Raw genomic sequence first — 11,272 nt, 5'->3', positions numbered from 1 at the left:
AGCAATTCTTAGAATTGCACCCGGAATTGTCTCCCTGCCTGTGCCTAAGCCTTGGGAGTGCCCAGGGCGCGGTGTGCCTCGCTGTTCAACAGTGAACTCCCGAAAGTAAAGTGAATAAGGATGGAAATGACTATTTTCAGCTGTAGGTGCCCGTGAGCTGCTGGTAGCAGCCGCCCCATCAAACAGCAGGGCTCGGAGGGGGAGGTCTATCTCCTCCTTGGCACCAGCAGAGGGTCGCTCCCTTCCCATCCCATCCCATCCCCGCGCCGCTCCCGGCCCCAATCCCACCCCCAATCCCAGCCCTCCGTTTAACGCCAGCCCCTCGCTGCCAGGGCAGTGGCAGCAAACCTGCCTGCGCCGCGCGATGCTGCGCTCCAGCCGCTACCGCGGGGCGCTCTGCGTGCGATCATCCGGCCTTCCATAGGCACCGAGCACCCCCAAACCCGCGCTCCGCTTGGCAGCGGCTCCCCCGGGGGGGGCAGCGGGGCCGGCTCTGCGCGGGCGGGGCCGGCGCTGGGCTCGGCTCGGGGGGCACCTCCCGCCCGCCCCGCTGCGCTCCCCGCTCCGAGCAGCACCGCGGCTCCGGCTGCCGGGGCCGCCGCCGCGCACGGCCACCAATGCGGGGGATAGCGGCGGGCACGCAGCGGCTCCGCGGCAGCGGCTCCGGCAGGTGAACTCCGGGGAAGGATGACCGGCGTGGCCGCGATCGTCTTTTTCCTGCAGCTCTTACCCAGGGCGGACGGACAGGTTTTCCCAGGTGAGTGATGCCCGCCCGGCCGGTGCCCCGCTCCTGCATCCCCCCGGGTGGCTCTCCCGGCCGCCCGAACTCCGCGCCTCCAGCCCCGCGGCCTCGCAGGGAGCTCCCGGTGCCACCCGGGGGATGGAGGCGCCTCGGAAGGCGCTGGCCAGCAGCAGCGAGCAGCCTCGGTACCCGGGAGGCGCCGGGGATGGGATGCGAGGGGCTCTGCCCGGCCGTGCGGGGGTCCCGCCGGGGCTGGGGCCGGGAGGGACTCGCTCCTGCCAAAGTTGCGTGTGGCAAGAGGTGACAGCATCGCCTTTATGGCAGCCTCACCTTTATTCTGGGATTCGCGACGCGCGAGGTGTTTTTTGGTGGTTTGCGAGCCCCGGGCAGGAGTTGGCTCCTGCGGGATGTGGAGCGCGGGGGGGAGCCGCTGCCTGTCCCCTCCGGTCAGGGGAAGGGGTCTGGGCTTGCTCTGGGAAGTTTAGTGTCAGCTGTTTCAGCACTTGCATGTCACAGCTCCAGGAACTTTCTCGGGGGGCTCCTTCCCAATTGTCACTTTGTCTGTCGCTGATGTTTAGGAGTACTTTGCTCCCTGGCATGTGTACAGTAATAGTAGCCGGCTATTTTCCCACTCCTACGAGTTCCTTTAGGCATAGTTTGAATTACTTGAAGATGACAGGTGCTTATAGAGCTGGCTTTCTCCTCCTGTGCTATTTTGTAGGTAATCCAAAGCTACATGGGTCTTGTTTGTCTCCTGGATCTTGCAATACATTAATTTTCTCACTGCAGTTTGTGCTCATGCTAAAAGATAAGCAGTTATAGCTTTCTTCTCTCTTGACTTAGGAAAAAAAAGTATTTTAAAACTACGTGTATATTTGAGACGAGTAAAATTTCCCTGTGTTGTGTCACTTAACCCAGGGATACATCTCATTGACTTGGGCGTGCTGCAGGCACGAAACTAAGTTGAGTTCATCTCAAGCACAAGAAGGTTTTTGTGACTCGAAGCAGCAGCTCGGATGAGACTGTCTCGCTGTTTGAGAGCAGCAGCAGTGGCGTGTCGGGGATGCTGAGCGCCGTGCCCACCTTCCCCGAACCCCTGGGCTCAGGGACGGGGCTGGCTGGAGGTGTTGTCACCAGCCCGGCTGCCTTTGACACCACCGGGATCGTGTTTACATTGCTAGGCAACTGCACAAGGCACAGATTTATTAGAGAGGCTGGGAAATCTAACCTAGTTAAATAACTGCTTCCTTGAGTAAGCAATATGTGGAGCTATTTATTTCCCCCCCTTCTTTTCTCTCCCTTCCAACTGTTTTCGTGTTCTTGACACTTGTCATATCAATTGTGATTAGATCCCGGGCTTTTGATGAATCATTTAGCCAGATGCTTGGAAAGAAGAGTGTTCTGGGAAAATAGCAAAGTTTTAAGGGGGCAGAAGACACTTTGTATTTGAGGGAGATAATGTAATATGAGCTAAACGCATGAAAATTTAACATATTTCAATTATTTTTAGGAAAGCCATGAAATATTTTAATTATCAGTTCAGTGGAAATAGTAACTGTGAGGGTTTTAAAAAAAATCATTAGTATCCCCTTCTGCCTCCTATTTGAGTGTGCATCCTGCCATCCAAAGTAAGAGGCACTGATCTTAATAACTGTTTTCTGAACTGCTTGTAGTACTGAAATGAGGAGAAACCTTTCTACTCTTAAAATAAATATCTGCTGTGAAGTGTACTGGTCTGGACTGTGCCCCGTAGCTGATTTTTGGAATTTTTTTTGAACGGTAAAAAGCAAAATTTTGCAGGTGCACTTTGCCCCTGAAAATTCCGTGAAGTTTGGAGTGGCTCCAGTTAATGCCATCGGTGTCTTTCCACGTCTTCCATCAGGTGGTGCTCTCTCCATAACTTTTAGGATGCAAATACCTCCCGTCTCCGGTTATTTTTCAAAGACTACTGTGTTTATACAGCAGCCTTTTGTTAAACATCCCGAAAAATCACTGTGCAAGTTGTTGGCTGTTATTTTTTTTTTTATTAAACTTATTTTCCTAAGTGTTCGCTGGACTAGGAAATAGGAAAGGCACAAGTCAAGAGGAAACATACTCAGTTCCTACCCGATTTGCACAGCTGCTGCTGCTTTGTGTTATTCCCAACTTAAAATTAGGAATACTACAAGGAGACAGCAGAATGCTCATGGTTCTTCCTTGGAATACCTCGTTTCATCCTGAGGGAGCTGGCTACCACTCATTTCTTTATGTAATTTCTCTATCACTCTATTTATAACTCTTCTCCCCAGTAATTACTTCCCCTTCCCTGCAGTCTCTGTATTTATTTGTAACTCAACATATGCTTTTCGAGGTTCTAAACTTTTTGTCAGCTCTAGGGTCAGCTGCTAGTTTAAATGCTTTGCTTTTCCGTGCCAGACACAGAAGTAGAACCAGGTAATGATAGCGGTACCCAGTTCTTTCAGGATTTTGGAACAGCATTACTTACAGGGAAGTTCTCCTGAAAGTCCGTGTGTGGTTTTTCTCCCAGCAGAACATGTGGGGTATTCCTGCAGTTGCGGCACACTTTGCTATTGTCTGTTTTGTGAGGATTTTAGCAAAGCAGGGAGATAAATAGAGAGATTAAAGTCATTTGCAGCTGTGAAAAAGCATCCGGTGGGGAAAGTAGGACAGAAGGTTTACATGGGGGCTGTTGACCTGAACACCAGATTATTTAACACTTATTTTTCTTCTGATGGCAGTGCTTAATTTAATTTTCCCCTGTCCTGCTCCTTGCTTTGCTGGCAGAGCTCGAACGCTCCCAAGGGCTGCTGCCACATTGCGAACTTGCGGCAGCTGAGAGTTCATTACACAGGGCTCGTCCAGCCAGGAGAGAAGATGAAAAGGGAGCAAACTGCAAGGAGATTTTTTGGGGGAAGCCTTAATTTAGTAGGAGTTCATTTGCTCAGGTTTTGCTGTCAGTAAATTGGCGGTGAAAAACGGGCCTTTCTGAGCGAGCTGCTCTGTGTGGCAGTTGTTAACAATGCAGCCATTTAACTCAATAATCACTTTTCTCTCCCTCTGGGGAGCTGTTAGCGCCACAATTCCACTTTATTTTTATCCCCGGCTGGCTCGATTTGTTTTCTAATACATAAACAATTAATCCTAAGAAGGTGATGTTGTGAAACTGCCTCTTTCGACAGTGGCAACGAAAGGTCACTGTGTGTATAAAGGCGTTTGTGAATCTCTGAGGGATAATCCTTCTCTTTTACAAATGCAGAGCCCTTTTTAACCATCCACCCTCCCGCAAGTCCCTGAGCTCTGCTTCTCTTGTTTAATTGTACTTTTAAAGTCTGTTATGCTCTGCGTGCAGGCCCACGTGCTCCAGGTTTCATTAATATTACAGGAATGATTTGGGGCACTTACTGTAGAATATTAAAGTATATTTTTTTTTTCAGAAGGCACCATCATCTGTTGCCATGGAAACCCGAATAGTAGTAAAGATGTAGGTCTGAGGCTTTGAACCTCGAAAGCCACGGACAAGGGTTGTTTCTTATAGGAACAATTACTTTTGTACATGAAATCCAGTTAAGTGGAGAGAAGAAAGAGAAATAAATTGATCTGTTCAGCATTGCTCTGACAATCCTCTTGAATAACATTCAGCACAGAAGGATCAGTGTCTCTGATTCTCTCTATGTGTATGGTGTGGGTTTTTTAAAGCTCATTATTTATCATAATAGTTGTTTTATGCCTCTGGTAATTTTCATTGTGATTTTATAAGTGAGGTGCACGAATGTGTATTGGCAGGTATTGTTCTTTGCCTGAATGGGAAGCACTGACTGTACAATGGAGAGGTGTGCATTGGAACTTAAATATTTTGGCAACAGGCAAATTTGAGACTGATTTAATGTGGCCCTAATTAAGAAAAAGAATAAAAATAGCAGATGTTGTCTGAAATCCACCTACCAAAATCCGGTTGTATCCATGGGTTTGCTCAGTGATGAGAGTGATAACACTTCTGCTTTCCCACAGAAATCCTGCAGCCTGGTTGACATCCCCAGAAACCCTTACGGTGTTTGGGTGACGAGCAGCAGGATGTGTGTGTGTGTGCATTGCTATATAAAGCCCTCTGTCTTTCTAGAGAGACATCCCTTAATTTTTTATGGAAACTGCTGCAGTCTGTTTCCTCGGTGTCTTGTAAGGCACAGATTAAAAATGTAACTGAGCTTCCAAAAAAAAAATGCTCATAGGAACATCCATAGATGAGACTTTCCTTACATGAATTTGAAATAGCAGCAGCATGCAGGGGTCACCCGCTGCTGTGAACAAGTTGTAGTCCAGGTTTCCATCTGTGAAGCAGGAAACCTTCTGTGTCTCCCCTTGCCTCAGTAGCAGAGGGCTCCACTCCCCTGAGGAAGGGCTCGTGGGTTGCCATTCCTTGGCTCTGTGCTCATATTCTTGATAAGAAGGTGCTATATGGCTTTCCTGGTATTTCTGGAACGTTTTATGGAGCAGCATTACTTGGCTCATTGAAGCCAATGTATTTGGCCTGGAGTCACTTTTTTTATAGCACTCACAGTTCCTAGTATTCTTATTTTTCTTTAGCTGGTGCTCTCCCTTTTTTGTGCTGGATGGTATTACTTGGATGTACCTTCATTTAGGTGGTCTCTGCTTATTTTTGAGACATCCTTACCTACCTCTTACCCTGCCACCTTCCTGGCCTGGTTCTCTCCCTTACTTTTGAATGTCATTCCAGGCAAAAACAGAGAAAAAGAGCAGGCACACAAAGGTGGTGGATGTTGTTGATGGCATCGGTGAGGACTTCTCACAGCCTGGTCCTATTTTTCTGTGCACTTGTCATTACATAACAAAAAAGGGTTCATTATTGTGAGCTCTAAAGATCATACATCTTCATGGTAAAGGAGACAATTACTGTCTTAATCAGACTATGCATCATTTAATCAGTCCTGCTTGTTTTTTAATATCCAATAAATACATCCCATCTATCACTGCAGTTCAGAGATGTCAAATGCTTTGTAAGCTGGATGGCAGGACATTGCACGTTCCAGAGGAAAATGCTGATAAGAAAGACATTTCAGCTAAAGAAAACAAGGATCTCTGGAGAAGGAAGGCTGTTAAGGTGTTGTTTTATGCCCCAGTTAAGGATGATGTAATTCGAGGAAGTCCTGGTAAAACAGGACAAGAAACCCCAGGAAGAAAGAACCTACTTAGTGCTTGGTCTCCTCTGGTTATCTTGTTTTCTTTTAAGTAGTGCTTGTAAATCAATCCAAGGCCAGTTGCTTGATTCCTTTTCTCCAGCAGGATCCCCCTGGGACTGCAGCCTTGGGAATTCAAACCGACTTGGTGAATTCTGCTGCCGTTTGAAGCCGTGCTGCTCATGTAGTTGAAGAATGATTGAGCTGCTTATGAATTTTGGGAGGATGGGACCTGGCTCTTGTTCCTTGATATTTTTGAGTTCATCTCTCAGGAAGGCTGTGGGGTTTGACAGCTGATGATGTTGTGTGGGCACAGATCAGTGCTGCAGCCTGAGCAACCTCCGCCTACGCAAAGCTCTTTGTTCAGCCATGCTGCTCCCTTTGCGCTGGAAGTGCTCAAAGTGTCCCATATCTCATGTTTGCTTAGCTGAAACGGCTTCAGATCTGGCTTTACAGAGGAAACAGAGTTTATCACTTTTTTTTTCCACATATATCCTTGTCAATCTCAGCTTCGTTCCTGGTAGTGACTGTGTTGAATCACTGGGAAGCAGCTCCTGGCTGTGAATTCAGCTGTGGAGTGAAGGAGGGCTGCTCCACTCGTCTCTTCTGCAATGCTGTAAAGAACAACAAAATCAAGAGTATCACCACTTCAGCCAGAGTTTATACATTTTTTTTTTTGCTTGAGAATCAATCCTTCCTCTTTTGAATTTGAAGAAAGTATCATTACCTCTGTGAGCAGAAGTAGGGCTTCAGGCTGTGCTGGGGATATTTTATTGGAATATTATGCTTTTGACTCCAGCACTGCTGAATTTGATGCTGCTACCTTAATCTGAACACGTGTGAATCTTCCTCCCCTTAGGACTGACTCAAAGATCAGCCCTCAATAGCAGAGGGGAGAAAAGAAATCCTAAATAGGCAAATATACCAACTTTGAAGTGAGCTTTCAGGGTCTTTTATTTAATGACAAAGTGTGGAGTAGGTGATGGTAATGGTGCCACGTGGTTTTGTTTATTTGAGAAGATAATGATGATTTGTAGGAGTGAAAAGCCAGTGTGTGATTGTGACCAACTAGTAGAAGTAGGGCACAAAGCAGGGGAGGAAGAAGGGAATTAAAGCAATCTGACTGCTCTATAATGGGCCTTTCTTCCTTTAGAAATGTTTACTGGAAGTGCAGTAGCATTTGCTGGATAAGCAGAAGAGCACTTCTGTCAGCAGGATGGGAAGCTGCTGAGCTTGATGGTTCGTTTCTCCAGAAAAGGGATTTGCTGTCAACATGTACCCACTTAGGTGGGGGCAGCCCAAATCTCATTCTGCATTCCTAGGTGGGAATTCAGTGCTCTAATGGGAACAGTTGCTGCTGAAAGTGTAAAGTGCAGTGTATTTCTACCACAGTCAGTCATTTCTCAGGGAAATATTTTGTGGTTTTGATGTTTCTACAGAGGTGCGTAGCTGAGAGGTAGATTTAAAAAAAACCCAACGAGCTGAGGCAAGAGGCTGTCTGTGTAGCTCTGCTGCTGCTTTTGGCTGGTACCAAGAATTTTTACTAATTAGTTCTTAAGAAAAGCACCAAGATAAACAATAATGAGCTACTTCTGGTGTTTTTCATTCACGTTTAAAAGAGGTGATCTCTCTAGAAAGTCTGTTCTGTGCTTTCTCTGGTCTCTAGCTTGGGTGTGATTGTCAAGTGGCTGGGCAGAAGTGCTCGTGACCTTCTCATTGTTTCTCCTTGTTACCTTCTCACCCCAGAGAGGCAATTGCCAGTTTTGCAGTGGTACCAGCTCCTCTCCTAACGAGTCTCTTTAATAGAAACTCCTTTTCCCCTCTTAATTGTTTATTAAACCTGAAGGGATGGCTTTGTTGTGTAGTACCTTTGGAATCCTTGAAGAGCCAACTGCTAAAGGCTTTAGAGGCACAAATTACTGGGGTTTTTGATACCCTGAAGAACGTTTTCTTTGCAGTTGTGTAAGGGGGAGACAGAGCAGCAGAAACGTGAGCAGTGCCACAGTCAAGCAAGAAGGGGGCAGCTGGCAGGATCCTGGTGTTTGGTGGGGTTAGTGAAGGAGAGGAAGGAGGATATGGTCAATTTATAGCAGCAGGAAGAGAAATAGGAAAGAGGACTTTGCCAGAACAGAAACAGTGAGGAAGCAGACATAAAATAGAGCTCTGAAGTGGGCTGCTGGATGCTCTCAGGCTGGGAGGGTGGCTGGCGCTAACAGAATGCCCCTTTCTTTAAGCTAAATGTGCACTAAAGTCACTGTGAGATAGCTCATGGCTGCAAGTTTTGCTCCTTAGCCTGAAATGTGGGATACAGCACCTAGCTCTTGTCTTTAATTTCAGTGACTGAGTATCTCCCTTCACAAACTAAACCGATGTGAATATTTTGAATTTACCAGCAGCCCATTCTAGGTTTGCTTAGAAAAGCATCTATTTATCTGTTATATTTGCCAGTTGCTAATATTTTACGAGCCTTAACCCTGTCAGCAGCAGATCTCCCTGTTGCTCCTCCAGCTCAGCTGGTATCTCATAGCTCTCTCATGTGCTCACACGACAGTTGCACACTGTTTATTTCAGAAATGGGAAGGAATAAGCATGTGAGAGGAAAAGCCTGTTATATTTACACTCTGGCTGTCCCACAGTGGCTGATCAGTGTGGCATTCACATTCCCTGGACATGATTCCATTGACCATTTTTTTTCTCCTGGGAAGCTGAAGGGCACAGAGAGGCCTCAGAGAAAAGGAAAACAATTCTTATCTCATTTGCTTCTCCTGTGTTGTGCTCACACGTGCAATGGGTTTGGAGATTGTTTACCCACAGGTGATTGTTCCATTGCATTCTGCTGTGAGTTGTTTTCACTCTTTGGCCAATCAGGGCCAAGCTGTGTCAGGACTCTGGAGAGAGTCATCAGTTTTCATTATTATCTTTTTACCATTCACTAAGTATCCTTTCTGTATTCTTTAGTATAGTATTCTTTAATACAATAGAGTATTATAAAATAATAAATTAGCCTTCTGAGAACATGGAGTCCTCCTCATCATTCCTGCCTTCATCAGTGGCCCTGCACTTACAATAGATCAGGATTTTTTGGGTACCTCAGTGCCTCACTGGGCCTGGGTCAGAGCCTGTGCCAGACAGCCCAGATGTGCCTCAATTTGTGCAGCAGCAACCCTTATTAAACATCCAGGAGCCATCACCCACCTAAATAAAACCAGTCACTCATCTTTGCCCCTTCCCTTCAAAGATCTGGTTTTTAACCTTTCACTTGAGACAGATTTTTTGTGTGTGCATTGCTGGCTCTGGCTGCACAGGGTGCAATCAGCTGATGGATTTGACTTTCAGATGGGTGGCTGGAAGCTCCTGTGGTCTGGCTGCTGTGCCAGCACTGACTCATTCCCTCTCTGGAAGGTGCCCTGGGGCCTCTGCTGCTCTCCTGCCTGGCAAGGCAGGTACAGAGAGCAGGGCTGGATGGCTGCCAGCATCCCCCTGGTTCCATGGCACTCCGGTGCACTTGGTCCTTGCCAGGGATGCTGCATTGCACCCACTGTTTCATTTTGGGAAGTGGGAATTTATTTGTATAAATTAAATCCAGACCCACTTGGACTTTCCTGTAAATACAACCTGAATAATTATTTTGTTGAAAAAAGCTGCTCTAAACCAGGCGCTTCCCCTCAGTTTTTGAGGTTCAAACATTCCATCAGGGAGGATGAATCCATGTGATCTACTAAAAAAATAATAGGTTTCAAAAAAAAAAAAAAAAAAAAAAAAAATCTCATTTTAAAAGAGATTTTTGCTATGCAAATGTTGGTCAAAACATTTCCCCAGCTTCCTGAATAAATTTTTTGTTGGCGATAGGGTTTCCTACGCAAACAGTAAATATTTTTATGATTAAAACATGGGAGATGGTGTATGTACTAACAGCTATCAGCACGTGGTAGGAATGATCAGAGAAGTGGAAAGCTTGGAAATAAACACAGTGTCTCTGTTGGCACAGGGATAACCCTGGAGACTGCCAAGGCCAGAGCCTGCAAAAATAAGAAAGTATAATTAATTGTCCTTAAATGAACTTACCAAGCAAAAATAACCCTTTTAAAGTAAACGCTCAACTTTGCATCTTTTATAATAAAGCTTTTCTATTTGCTAAAGATTTCCGTGTTCTATAATGTGTTTATTAAGTTTTCTGTGCATATTTATTGTAAAGAAAATTAGCATACGGAGTACAGCTGCACTGGACATCTGCTTTACCCTTGCACTTTGATTTTCTAGTAATAATACAAAGCCATTTCTGATAATGGCTAGGAAGTAATGTTTTGGAATGCTGCTTGGTGATTTCTGAAGGTCACTTGGCAGTTGTCTATATTGAATCACTCCTGGGTTTTGGTGTGATATTTTGGTGTGGGATTTTTTTGATGGTGTGGTTTTTTGCTTGTTTGTTTTTGTTTAGTTTTTGTTTTTTGTTTTGCTTGAATTTTTAAAGAGGTTTTGCTTCCATGCTGATGAGCTGCTACTGCTAACAGAATGCCCAGGAAATGAGTGTTTCAGTAAAAGAAATATTAAATTTCCTTGTGTCCTTTAGTGGTCACTGTGGTCAATTCCCAATGGTCACTGAATTCAGGGTGACTTGCAGGTATTTAAAACATGAAACAGCAGCAGCATTAACAATACATAAACCCCAAACTTGTATCATGCTGCTTGCCAAGTGTAATTCATGCTAGAATTGCTGGAGAGAATACAGGAGAGTGTTTGGATTATCCACTTTGGATTACCCACAGAGTTCTTCCTCATAGGGGATAGCAGAGGGATCACTCATCACATTCAGACTTCAGATATTTCTATTAAAATTGAGAACATTCAGAAGTAGTTCATTTGTAAGTTTTTGCTTGGTGATGGTAAACTTTCAAATTTTCAGTTCTTAAAGAAAATGTTGGCGTTGAGCGTCTCAAACAGAAATTTAGCAGAAATCCTGAGTAGTATTACAATGTAAATGCAGAGTGAAGGTGTATACAAAGTGATTTTTGAGTGGAGGAGAGAAATCTGGGGGTGATTAATGCTGATATTTTTGAGAGGCCTGACTGGCAATTGGTGGCATATTTGCATCAAACTGAACGTGGGCTTGAAAAGCAGCAAGTGCACTAAGGGCAGAATGTGCCACCTGCTGTGTTTGTATTTTAAAAAGTATATATCAGGATGTTTTTTCTGCCTGGAATATTCCCCCTGAGCATCCTCTTATTTCCAGGAGTGACAAATTAACATATTGAGAGTACACACAAGTGACAGCAATTTCTCCTCTTTGAAGAGAGATTTACAGTATCTAAATCCATTTAATTTCTGGATCTCTAACTGA

General features: G+C 45.2%; 1 protein-coding gene across 5 annotated transcripts in view; it reads left to right on the top strand.

Annotated features, from left to right (window-relative positions):
• The first annotated feature begins 324 nt into the window (after positions 1–324).
• Positions 325–11,272, top strand: part of PTPRT (protein tyrosine phosphatase receptor type T) — a 483,857-nt gene continuing 472,909 nt past the window's right edge. For all 5 annotated transcript variants that reach the window (XM_030963017.1, XM_030963016.1, XM_030963015.1 and 2 more), the window contains exon 1: positions 325–757. In XM_030963017.1, coding sequence (XP_030818877.1) covers positions 688–757 — 70 coding nt within the window. In that variant the 5' untranslated portion in view covers positions 325–687. The remainder of the gene's footprint in view (positions 758–11,272) is intronic.

Source organism: Camarhynchus parvulus, chromosome 20 (assembly GCF_901933205.1).
Source record: "Camarhynchus parvulus chromosome 20, STF_HiC, whole genome shotgun sequence".
NCBI lineage: Eukaryota > Metazoa > Chordata > Aves > Passeriformes > Thraupidae > Camarhynchus > Camarhynchus parvulus.
Note: the sequence above shows the minus strand (reverse complement) of the source record. Positions and strands in the feature narration are given on the sequence as shown.